This window comes from Triturus cristatus, chromosome 6 (genome assembly GCF_964204655.1).
Source record: "Triturus cristatus chromosome 6, aTriCri1.1, whole genome shotgun sequence".
In the NCBI taxonomy this organism is placed as follows: Eukaryota; Metazoa; Chordata; class Amphibia; order Caudata; family Salamandridae; genus Triturus; species Triturus cristatus.
In genome coordinates this window covers 1,246,556,617-1,246,570,237 of record NC_140589.1, presented here as the reverse complement: position 1 = coordinate 1,246,570,237, position 13,621 = coordinate 1,246,556,617, and the positions used below count along the sequence as shown (strand labels likewise).

Sequence of the window (13,621 nt, the reverse complement as noted above, 5' to 3'; positions counted from 1 at the left end):
GTCACGAGTAAAAACATTATCTGGTTTATTCATGCTAGACTTTGATGACACAAAAGTTAGTGCAGATGCAAATTGTGTAAAGGAGTACAATAGATTAAGGAGAACCTATGCTCCTCATTTAGGTCAGTATCCTGTGTTGGAAAAACGTGTTGTTTGTCGGAAAAGGAGATTTGAGAATATCTGTAATGAGGATGCAGAGAACAGAAAACAAAAAAAGAGTGATGTGACTGCAAGCAAAAAGAAAAAGAACAGTATTGAAGAGGTTGTTGGTTGTCATTTTGAAAATAGCTCTGGTGTCAACTGCTACGCTAATGTAGTGCTGAATGTTGTATTTTATCTTGAAAGTTTGCAAGAGCAGATAATAGAAAATCATGAAAAAAGATTCTGTTCTGTGCTAAGTCTTCTTTATGAGAAGCTGAGTGTTGATAAAGCTAAAATAGAAAGTGCGACTGAAATTAGAAATCTTTTAGATGTATGTTCAGGACGAACACAGTTTTCTCAAAATGTCCAGCAAGATGCACAGGAATTCTTGATGTACATCCTTTTGGTACTGGAAGATGAAGGGATAGAAATTGAAAATTTGTTTGGTCTCTCTTATAAATGGGAACATAGTTGTGAAAACTGTTTCTACACATGCAGCTCTAATGTTGATTCAGAAAGGTTTATCTATTTAACATTGCCAGAGACTAAATCAGTGACTTTTAGTAAATTAGTTAAAGATGCCAATCATAGCATGGAATGTTGTGAATGTAAATCTGACATGTTTTCAACCTTACTTTTAAAGAAATATGGACGTATGTAATTTTAATGATGCAACGTTGTAGAGCTGATGGAACAAAATTGGACACTTTAATAAAGAAATTTACAGAACAGCAATTATCAATTTCTGGAAAAACTTTTGTCACAGTTGCAATAATTTTCCATGATGGGCCTATTGTAACTTCTGGTCATTACACAGTTTTTCTTAAATGTGAAAAAGGCTGGACACTGTGTAATGATTCTCAATTGGTTTTCAAGCAACGTTTGCCTTTTGATTTAGCAAATTCCTATTTAATTTTTCTGAAACCAAAATTTTAGACAGAAATTGCAACATCTGTACAAAACATTATTGCAATTTAATTGGATTACCATTGGAAATGTCATCAAAAAATATTTTAAAAATTACCATTTGGCCTAAAGGAAAGGTAATAATTTGCATTGTGGACTTCTTTGACACAAATTATTTTGGTGATTATGCTTATGCAACAGAATTTTCAGACGATATTTATTGGAATTAGTTATTGTTCTTAGGTGAGATTTTTATTGCAAATGTTACATTTCTATAAAGGTATGTTTTAGTGAGAAGAGATTCTGGGCTTTTTTTAAACAATCTTTCAGATTGTTTTTTTTTTTGCCCGCTGTTAAGTGATGAATGCAATTGCTTTCACGATTTACAGTGAAATGCAATATATTCTGAAAACAGCAAAAAAAGGGCAAAAAAATGTTTGTTGAAATATGAAAATATGTGCACTGTATTCTAAAATGTATTGTTAAATATTAATACTTTTTTCTTTTTTTACAGATTGAGAAAGGAAAAATAGGAAAAATAAACTTCTTTATAGAAAGTTAAATAAATCACTTATTTTTAATTGAGTTATTTTGATTGGCAGGTAAGTGTGAAATTTCTGGAATTATCACACATTTACTTTAATGCTCACTGTAGTAGTCCCTCAAGGACCTTGTAGGGTGATTAAAAAAATTTTGTTTTAAAAAAAAAAATGCGCGTACCGTACGCGTACGGTAAAAATAAAAAGATTAAAAAAAGTGATTAAATTTTTTTTTTAAAAGTTCAGAGGTAAGGTTGGCTCTTAAAAGAACAGTTGTGTTCATAAAGGGAAAGAGGAAAGAAAGAATGGGAATACTAACAAGAACCACAGATGTGCTGGTCTATCCTATTGTTTATTAGGGAAACACTGGTCTCCGCATGAGCAATTAGGCCATAACATCTTGTGCACCTCATTGAAACCCTCCCAAAACGAGGGTTTATATCCAGAGGAGCAGAAGAGAGTGATGCTCCCACCGCAGAGGAAGGGCTCAGCTGAGCTGCCGAAGATGTACTCGGCTGAGCTTCTGCGGGTGTGCTCGGGTGACTTACTGGAGATGTTTCTCCAGTATGTCGAGCATAAGTCCTGGGATGTTTATCCCTAATGTGTCTAACCATAGAGTGATTACCAAAGGAATACTTCTTCCTTGGATTCCCTCTAGATAAGACACGCTCACAAAGTGAGCAGGTGACTAAAGGAGCATTTACCTTTCTCTGCCCCTCTGGATAGGTAAAATATTCCCATACAAAAGAAGTCTTTTGTTTCCTCCTTCTCTCTCTGATGATGCTGCTACCAGGCTCACTCTCAGAAGAGGACTGCTGTTCTGCCATCGTATCTCAAAGACAATTCAACTCCTTCTCCTAAGGGGTCACAAGCAGTAATGAGGGGAATGGGTGTGGTGTAGGAAGGTTCTAGAACTGAAAGTAGTTTAAACCAATCAAAAGTGTTGTTTCTTGATCACATGATCAACCGTACGCGCACGTTAAGCTTACCGAGCGCGTACGGTAAAAGTACGCATGCGCGTACGAAAGACACGCGCACGCGCGCATGCACATTACAGGCACGCTCGAACACTTCCGCGTAACGTGCGCGCGCGCGTGCGCGTGTAAAGCATGCGCTTACGCGTCGCGTAGGAAGTACGGACGCCTACGCAAATTGCGTAACCATACGCAAACAGAGTAGAAATATTACGTACATAAAGCGAACCGTGCGCTTACGGTAAGCTTACCGTACGCCCACAGTAAAAAAATTTAAAAAAAAAAAAAGTTTGTTAAAGAGTTTCACTATGTTATACAACTATATCTTACCTTTTTTTTAAAAAAAGGTGAAACTTTATATATTGCAGAATGTATTAAATTTTAGCATAGTGTTTAAAGGGAAAAAAAAGTTTAAAAAAAAGATGTAAAAAACCTTGCAAAGTAAAAAAAAAACGAAATGTTTCACACACGTTAAATTTAAGAATGAGCATTTAAAAAACCATACAAATTCACTGAAAAAACCATGGGTTTCACACACGTTATAGTTAGGAATTAGCATTTAAAAAACCTTGCAAATTCACTGAAAAAACCATAGGTTTAACATACGTTATAGTTAGCTGGACATTTCACTCGTAAAAAACCAATGAAATTCCCCCGTTATAGTTAGTTCAGCTTACTATAACTCGCGCGCCCGCAATCCACTGCTGATGACGTCACATATTACATCACTCATGACATGGTCAGTGACATCACTCATGACATCACTGATGACATCTCAAATGACATCACTGATGACATCACTGAGGACATCATCCTTGTGATAGAGTGGCAGACCTCCTCTCACCCTAATATAACAATTGATACACACATTCAAAAATAGAGACTAAAATTTTCAAAACAATGGACATACCAATACCAGTTACAACAATCTCTTCAGTAATTCTAAGATCCACATACACATCCACTCATTCACCAACAGTCCTATACAGTCACTCATACATGTATTCACTCATATGTACTCATACACCTATACATCCTGTTACACAATGCCACTCATCCATAGAGTTACTCACACACATAGTCACTCATGCTAATAAAGAATCAAACATACATTTACTTGCATATACAGTTATACACACACCACCACACTTACTTCTACGGAAACCTACACATACTTAGTCTTTTAAACAATCACTTATAGAAACACATACTTATTCATACAGGAACTCTTTCAATCTCTCACTCTCACATATACTCACTTATATACACCAATAGTCACATATACTAGTTTAAAACATATGTAGTTACTCATAAAGACACTATTGAGACAGTCATTCACTCACTAACACACCCTTACGCACACTCATCCACCCATACAGTCCTGCACACATGCTGTCTTCAACACAAACAGTGAGTCACTCATTCATGCACCTATGCACTACGTAATACCCCCACCGAACCATGCAGACACTCAGACTGATACTCAAAAAACCAACTAATAACCTATATAGACACCCATGTAGCTACTCACCATCCCATGCAGCCACTTATACACAAAGTGAGAGACTGATACAGGTATTTACATATTTAAACATTACTCACTAAGCCATGTATTCACTATGATACACTTAATCAGTCAGTTACACAATCAATTTTTCAAAAACAAATCATCCATTTAGACACTTATATACCCATTTATTCTTCCATCGACCTTGAGATATACATATATAAAACATATTTAATTTTCAGAAAAACACACATTCACTGGATGATGTCATCAGTGATGTCATTTGAGATGTCATCAGTGATGTCATGAGTGATGTCACTGACCATGTCATGAGTGATGTAATATGTGACGTCATCAGCAGTGGATTGCGGGCGCGCGAGTTATAGTTAGCTGAACTAACTATAACGGGGGAATTTCATTGGTTTTTTTACGAGTGAAATGTCCAGCTAACTATGACGTATGTTAAACCCATGGTTTTTTCAGTGAATATATATATATATATAATGTATGGAGGACTGCATTCACTGTATAATACACCGTCTCTAATTTACTTATTACAGTTGAGTTGTGAAGTATAAGTTGTTACATTCAAGTTGAGATGGGATAGTGCCTGCTGTCAGACCAGAAGCCAAGCTGAAAGGCAGGTTACAGAGCATAAATACAGCTGTGGTTTAAACAATGAACATGAAAACTGTCTTTCCTTCTTCTGATTTGTGTTTCTCAATAAACAGTGATAAGGAGAAATGAGAAAATGTTGGCAGTATGTTTCTTATGCTTGCTACAGGTGATTACAGGAGAGACAGCACATCTCTGCATGTTTCCACATCATGAGAAACAGCATCTTTTAGTCTGACTTAAGTTAAACAGACTAATATATTTTTTAAACAAATTACTAACCGCTTTTAGTGTCTTATTTTTTTCACTACATATTGCATTTTGTTCTTCATCCCTGCAAACATCTTTCTCTTTCATACCAAAGAGCAACACACCAAGGATGTATTCAGTTTGTTGAAAATGGATGTTGTAATCATGTATTATAATGAACAAAGTACCCCTTCATACAATATAAGAATATTTCAAGTCACCTCAGAGTTTCCTAACCTTATAAAGGAACTTGGCCTCCAGCATTGTTTCTCTACATGGCCACTGAACTCCTTTATACTTAACATCTTATGACAGCCATGAAGTGAAAGACTAAACACGGGTGCCCCTCAGGATGCTGGAAGCAAGTAGGTTAGTTTAAGGATAGTCTGCACCAAGGGATCAGTTGCTCATCAAAGGCCACCACAGCCCCCACGGTGTGGGAGGGCACCCAAGCTCCAGGAGGGCCACCTCAGCACAGTAGTGAAAGACTAAACACGGGTGCCCCTCAGGATGCTGGAAGCAAGTAGGTTAGCTCTCAGGCACAGTACCCTGGCCTGAGAGCTCCTGAGTGTTGTCAGTGGGGTCCCCCTCCATGTACTTTGCATGAGGGCCCCCTCAAGTTACGTTACGCCACTACAAGGGATCATCAGCCAATGTAGCACTGAAATCAGGTAGGCCCCTGCCTCTGCCGAACCTGCTGCAATCCAAGAGCCCTGTATGGGCAAACAATGGTTCTGTTCTACTAATTCCCTCAAATTCGATAAATGTATAGCAGAGGCTGGCAACATGTCCTCACACAGTGGCCAATCACTGAAAAGCACACACAACCTTTTTATAAAATCTCAAGGGAGTTTTCATTGAACAAAGCATATACTGACACTAAACAACAACAGGCACTCCACATAAAAGTGAAGAGAGCGGCGCTAGTGGGTAGTGAAAAAAGTGAATATAGGCAAACTCAAAGTATATATAATTTAAAAAGCTTCACAAAGGATGCTTATGACTTTGCATATTTGTCCATTTATGATAGAGCATAGCATTTGATATACAGTCACTGTATATACACACAGGGTGTCCTGTCCCTTCTGTAGCACTCCACCCCAATACCCCAGGGGAGAGCTGGGCTGATCTGATACAATCATTTGCTAAGTGCAAATGGAGCTGCTATTTAAACTAAATTACAGGACTGCCCCCAGCCCTGCTAATGAGTATGGTTGTGTAGTAATGTTGTAATGTTAAAAGTGCTTTTGCTATACATAGCCTATTCTCTATGATGTCACCTATAGAATCTCTATGTCGCCTAGGCACTGAATGCTTGTTGTCAGTTGGTCATTTCTGCTGAGCCTGGTGGAGCTGTTCTCTACTGGCTCCACGACCATGTAGTTCTAATAAATACTCTTATGTATTTATATCTGTTTCCGCCTCAATTACTACAGATTGATATTTTAAATTCAGCACCAAACATCAGAATTCCGTTCAATGGCAACTACAGAGCAGTGGCTCCTGTCCACAGCCAAAGTGGCGGGGCGGGCCGGAGGAGGGGACTGGGGAGGGGGAAAAAAAAACCTTACCTGATCGTCGCCACCTCCGCCATTTGCTCCATCCCCCTTTTCCTGCTTCTGGGACAGGCTCCCAGACTGCACTGCAGCCAATCATGACTCTGCAGGAAAGCAGCGTAAGGATTGGCCTGAGGGCTACAACTTTGCACTTCCAGGCAGACTGGGAGCCTGTGCCTGCTTTCTCCAGTCCCAGCAATGCAGCTGGAGCTAGAGAAAGCTTCACTGCACATGAGGTGTTTGGTTGGCCTGAAATGGCCGGCCAAACACCTCATATGCAGTGCACTCCCCCACTACAGTGCTATCCCCCTGGACCCACACTCAAGATTCATCAGAGTCCTGGGGGCGGGTCCAGTGGATTAAAAAAAAGATAATAAAATGGGTTAGAAACCCATTTTATTATTGATCTATTTGCGTCTGGTGGCGGCTCTCCTCCTCCCTATTGGAGGGGCCGCCGCTGCTACAGAGTCTTTCTTTGATCAACAGGCTTCAGAAACACTCACTCCTGCAGGCAGACTTTGAGTCACTCAAGTGCCAAGCTCATTCTAGCAGCAGACCACATATATCTCACTCCAGCAGCACACAATAAAGCCACTCACATAAGCAACATCCAAAAGAAATTCTGAATTCAGCACCTGTGCGTCATGTATCAACAGTAGGCCATGGAGACTCCAAAAACAGACCTTCGATAGTCCAAATCCATTCTTACTCCACCAGCAGAACACTGTGTCTCTCAATACAGAATATATTTGTAGTCCTTTAGGGAGAGTCACTGACCTGAAGGAGCAATTTCTAAGCAACATGCCCCAAACCTGCAAGATGATATGAACACAAATCCAAAGAGAGAACGCTCTGACTTTACCCACCATCAGCATGCCACATCATGAAAATTCTCTTCTTTATGATATTAAAAACAATGTAGACTGGCCAAAGTAAACTTTTAGTTTTAGAACTATAGATAATGGTTCACTCTAGTTTTTAAGTAAGAAAGGTTGCCCATCTAACTCTTACATAATACAACACCGGTATGTACACAAGATGATCCTCTGATACTCCATAAATAAATTCACAGACTCTTCCTCTGAGCATATGCAAACAAAAATATCCATTCAAGCAAAATCATGTTCTTTGTTCTAGTCCTCTGCAGACAACATATGACACTGACAAACATGCTTAGCTTAGCTAACTTACAGGCACTGATTTAAACAAAAGTGAGACATCTGTGCCTCAAATGCTAAAGTGTGATAATAACCAGACATTTTTCTTTATAAAAAAGAAAGTGGGTGGTCTGCAGTGTGAAGGAGGTAAAACATCAGCATCACTGTAGAGCTGCAACCATGCCAATGTCCCATTCTATCTCAATGTTCAAATCCTTGTGATTCTCTCAGTGGACTACCTTATACCAAGCATTTTTGGAACTTCATATTAGTTTAAAAAACCCTGTTAGGAAGGCCCAACAAGTAGTTCAGTATACAGGCTGTTTGTGCATCACTGTTGAATCAGTAGCACAGCAAAATGTGAGTCTCTAGCTTACTTAGTATATGCTGTGCTCATCAGTTCTCTACAAAATTCCTACCTTGACAAAAGGTGGCATTGAGCCGCTTGTATCCTTGTGGACATTCCATGGGCTGTCCATAGTTTGGGTAGGCTGCAAAGAAGGAAAATGAAATTAGGGCTAAAGAGAAGGTGGCACAAATTCAACAAACTCGAGTCTAGATTAATGCCTAAATTAATGGAAAATTCTTATGGTCTACATAATTACTGACGACTGAATACAGCTATAACACTGGAGTCAACACACTGAAAAGGCCTGGCAATGCATTGCTCCATGTTCTACAAGCAGTGCATGGGGCACCAAACAATGTATTTATTTTCTATTTGTTTCTCAAGATGTGTGTTATTGTTGTGCTGTGTTAGGTCGATAAACCGTCAGTAATCCTGAAAGCTATAAGCATTCAAACTGAAAGTTCAATTAGGAAGGGTTTACGCATTGGAAAATGGGGATCAAGAATGGATGTGAGAGCACTGTGATCATCCATCGAAACATGCAATTGAGAGGGACCCTGGTTTTAGACATGCATTAAGCTACATGCCTGACCCTCATCTTATTTCTCAGCCCTATAGAATTGGATAAATGGCACACTTTAAAGAGGACGTTATGTCCTCTGTTTAAGCCTTTCCATGAGGAAATTGTCTTCAAATGTATTGGGTGGGGTGAAAAACATCCATTTATAGAAGAAATTCTATGGTGGGAAACAATATCCCTCATTTACTACACTATGTAAGTTCCTCCACTTCAAATGTCTACACTACACATATGCATAGTTCTTTAAGAGTTTAATTGAATTTTCCTCAGATGAATAAATATTATCTCTAGAAGACCCTCAGAGAATTGGAGTGCCATTGCATAAACTGTTATCTTGTTGGGCCCTGGCTTTACCAATGGCATGTGGTGATTCTCAGAGCTTCAAGATTTTTTGAAGGTAAACTCACTGGTATTGACATGAGGAGTCTGTATCTTTCTCACGATCTGGTAGCAGGTGGTCCTATACGTGGTCCCAGTTAGACTACAGATGTATCCAAAGAGCCCACGGGAATAATGCATGAGTAAGGTTGTGTAGCGATAGCTTACTCTGCTGGTCCTCATGCTGGACATTTTTGGTCAACCAATCACACATTCAGAAATTGCTGTACACATTTTATAAGCCTGTTGTAAGCCAGAAGTACCCCTGGCTTATATCTTGAATTCATGAATAATTTGTTGTAGTAGTAATAATCTTTTTTTTGTTTGGAGACAAGTTTAGTATGTCAGGAGTACTACAAGAGTAAGTCACAATTGCTAACAAACCAATGTTTCTGAATCAGTTCCTGTGTCTTTGTCATCCTTTTTTGGGAGTCTGTGTCCTTCTATGCTACACTACAGTTCTTCTGTGACCCGATCTGTTTTCCCTATTCTTACTTAGTGTACCTTATTTACGTATGTGTTTCCTAGGATCTTGTCCAGTGCCCTATCCCACAGCAGCATTTTCCATTTCTCTCATTGCCTTGTCCCTTCATGTGCTTTCTGTTCTGAACAAGGCTTTCTCTCTCACCACCATCATGATGTCTGCCTTGCTTCATAGTCACCCTAACATCATGTATGCCTTATGTCTGTGTCCTCCTCTCTCTGTATCTGTGTTTCTACATCTGTGTGTGTGCCTCCCAATCTCTGTGCATGGCTCTGTGAGCGTCACTTCCAACTTGATTATCTTCTTGTTCCCAAGTCTTAACCTTTTGTATGTTTATACCAGTCCTTCATCACTGCTTCTCTATCCTTGTATTCCATTATCTTTGCCTCTTTGTGGGACGACCACCTTATCTATCTGACAGTTTCCTGAATCTTCATCTTGTGTATATGCCTTTCCATTCTCAGTACCTGTGTTTCCCTATATTTGTGGCTGTCTCCATTTCCATGTGAGTCACTCCTGTCCCTTTGTGTGTGACTGCAGCATCTTCCACCTCATCTATATATCCATGGTGATCCTGTACAGGTGTCAGAAACTGATTGTTGATGTATCTGTGTTCCTCTACCTCCCTGCTTGTGCTTCCCATGTACTCCTGGCTGTCTTTCCATTACTGTGACTTTGTTGTCCTGCCATAACGTCTGCCTATTAGTGTTCTAAACTATGTCTCCCCAGTCATGTCTTTGTTTCTTTTTGTTTAGTTGGCAATTTTTCATGTACTGTTATTGTTTTCCTTCTGGCATGATGCCATGTCTCTTTGGTGTTCCTTTTGATTACGCAGTACAAGCCAAAATAATGCTGTCTCAGTGCTTCCTTTTCCATATGTCCCCTGCGTTGTCATTGCTATCCTATCCCCATGTCTTTGCTTTCATACCCACCTTTGCTGCTACTGTACCCGTCTTTGTAGCCCAATGCCCCAGACTGCATGTCACTCAGTGTGTATCTTTCTGTCTCAGGCTTCATTTTCCTTTCTCTGAACTTTCCTGTTTTTGTCTTTATTGTCTCCTGTTCTCATTTTGTGTTTTCCTTTCCTCACTTTGTTGTTCTTTCTCTGTGATTGTGCATATCCTGATCCATGTGGCCTGTCTCTAAATGTCTCAGTGGGCACTTGTTTACATAACTCCCTAGTAACAGGTCTACTAGTGATTTCAAATGACATTGTTTCCTTAGCCTTCTTGCCCCTATCCTTCCTGCTGAAATGTCTCTGTATCCTGGTTTTTCCTTTGTGATATTCTCTACCTTTCTCAGGTCTCTTTTTGAATGTTATCTTGAAAGTATGCTGTACAAAAAGGCACGATTTTGAAGGCTTTTCTGAAAGTTAGGTGATCTTGTACTAAGCAATAGTGGTGCAGAATTTCACTCCACAAACTTGGTGCAGAGACTAATAATCATTCACATCAGATTTGTTTTATATAAGAGATAGCTCTGGTGATTCTAAAGGCCTGACCAGAATTCAGTAAGAAACTCAGGCAGTCTTCATATTCCTTTGACTGGGGGAATTCTGACCCAGCTGTGGGAGTGCGGCACGGTGTCTTAGATTTTAACCTGTGGGTTACTGGTAACCAGTGTACGGGTCATAGTAAATTCAAAAAGAATTTGCTTGGCTGTACATGGGTAATCATTCATGCTGCTGCATTCTATACATGATGAAGCCTTCGCCAGAGGTTTGGTAACTGCCTTACGAACAATAAAATTGCATAGTTTACTCTGGAAAAAAACAAGGCAGTTATATCTTGCATGAATGGTTTCTTGACTAGGGCTTTGGGGATGAGCCCTACCAATTATATAAACGGACAACTGTTACTGCATTCTCGTATTATCTGTACTAGTGATGGAGCCCTGTACGTTATGGCACATTTAAGCAAATTACTAACTTTACACTCCTTGCTTAAACTGTGTTGTAAATAATTTGTCATGCGCATGCACAGAACATTGTGACTTCCATCCCCAAATTGCTCAGTCGCAGGAGAAGGTGGGAGAGAGGACATAGCCCACGCTTGTTACGGCACTTTGTCGCACATTCCCACCAGACGTCAGATGTCGTGTCTGGCGCTCACTTGTGACACTGTAATACAGCTCTGCACTATCCTTCATTAGTACCTCCATGCTAATTCAGGGAGTGTCCGAATTTCCATTCCACACCACTGATAGACACATAGACTTCCGAGCTTTCCCCTCATAGAAGTGAACAAAAAAGGGCCAGCAGAACTCTCTCCTATTCCACTCGCTGACCGTGTGGGACAATTGTGCATGCTGTTGGTGAACGCTCAATTTATAGGGCAGAAATATTTATTTAAGGCACTTTTACTCCAGTCTGGTCAGCTTCATAACATTTAAAGCATGTGTGCAGTAAGGCAATATGTAGCCTATAACTGTACCATTTTAGGTCGAGCCTGGGGAGCGCATGCGCTGCTCTGTGAGGCATTCTATATTGAGGTTAGGCATAGAAGCCCCACCCATTTCCAGGTCATCTTTTCAATTGGCTGCTGTTACTGTACTTGCGAAATCCTTCCTTTTAATTTGTGAATAGGTTTAGTAGTCCCTCCTTGGTACCGTCTTGTCTGAATTTCTAACCTCCCATAACGACTGGACTTTTTACTAGTGTTGTTACACTGTCTGCGTTATGTAGTCGGTGGTCACTATTTTCTTAAATGATCTTCCCTATTCCACCTACCCTATTCCACCCACGACGCCGCAGCATGCTGCACGCGTTTATATTATTAGTAATATATTTATTTAAATTACAGTGTGGTCCACTATAACAGCCGCGCTTATTTCATTAATTAATTTATGGCGCAGTCCGCATTCACTTTAGCGTGCACACTTATTTATTTATTTAATTTACAGCCCAGCCGCTTTCACTTTAGCGGCCGTGCTACAGAAGCTTTCTAATTAGTTTTTTTTCAGTTAACAAAAACAAAATTGTGTTCTGTGTAGTGCTTGCTACATCACAGTTTGCCATTTTGGAGAACTGCAGAGAACAAATATTCCTACAAGTCAACTCCCTCGTGTGCACGCGTATGTAGGCATCCATAACCCACAGAGTGAGTGTGTAAATAAGTGTATGGATTACATTACTGACACTCACTCGCTCTCGCTCATGCACACCTCAAAAATGTTTATACCATGCCTCTCTGTAGAAAAGGGAAATTGAATGTTTCAGCAAAATATCTCAATGTTGGGGGCAGTTATGTAAATGCCCTATTAAATATAGTTCATATATGCAGACCCTGTCATTGGTGCCTGTTAGTTCGGGGTCTGTGGGCCGGTGATTCAGTGGTTCCTGAAACGTTGCAGCATGCCTCATTCCCTTTGGGTTACGGCTTGAATCACAATGACTTACAGGGGGGGGGGTTGTTGTGCGAACGGCAGTTTACGTCCCACTGGACCATATATTAGAAGATCCTGAAAGGCACCATTTGTGTGATTACGTTCATTAATGAAAAGCTGACATGTTACACAAAAATAAATATCCCTTTCTCAAATTTTGAACAAATAAACGCACGCGTAAGATCTAGGCAGACGTCCTCAAAGAAGCCTCATTAGGGTGGGGCATAGTCTTTCCATGCTTGTGACGCACATTTTCAATTCTGAAGGTTTATTGACAGACCAGAGCAGCTGGTAAGAAGAGTAGAAGAAGTCATCTGAGAATAGTGGGTTACATCCCCAAAGTATACTTCAGAAGCATGCTGATTTCGGGCAGTGAGTGTGCGATCTACCTTTTTAGGTCAAGCCTTGGCAACGCAAGCGCTGCTCTACGAGACATGCTGTATTCAGGTAGGAACTTGACGCTCCGCCCACTCTCCGCCCATGTTTTTTATTGGCTTGTTTCATTCTCCGCTGTAAACTGTGGTTGTTCATTGGTCAATAGGCTTATTAGCCCCTCCTTAGTACCGCCTTGTCTCATTTTGTAACCTCCCATGGCGACACTCCCTGTTACGTGTGTTATTACTTGGTAGGCTTTAATTACATCCTTCGAGCACTATTTTCTCAAATAGGTTTGTCCTGCCTGCTGTTACAGGCTGGACAAGCTCTCTCCTAACTCTTTTATAAACATTTTATAGCACGGGTGCAGAACACATTTGCAATGCAACAGGTCTCACATTTGAGAGAGTTTAAGCTATTGAATTGT

The 13,621-nt window shown here is 40.1% G+C and overlaps 1 protein-coding gene across 1 annotated transcript in view; it reads right to left on the bottom strand.

Annotated features, from left to right (window-relative positions):
- LTBP1 (latent transforming growth factor beta binding protein 1) overlaps positions 1-13,621 on the bottom strand; it is a 1,238,788-nt gene that overhangs the window by 599,255 nt on the left and 625,912 nt on the right. The window contains exon 9 of the mRNA XM_085612185.1: positions 8,064-8,135. Coding sequence (XP_085468311.1) covers positions 8,064-8,135 — 72 coding nt within the window. The remainder of the gene's footprint in view (positions 1-8,063; positions 8,136-13,621) is intronic.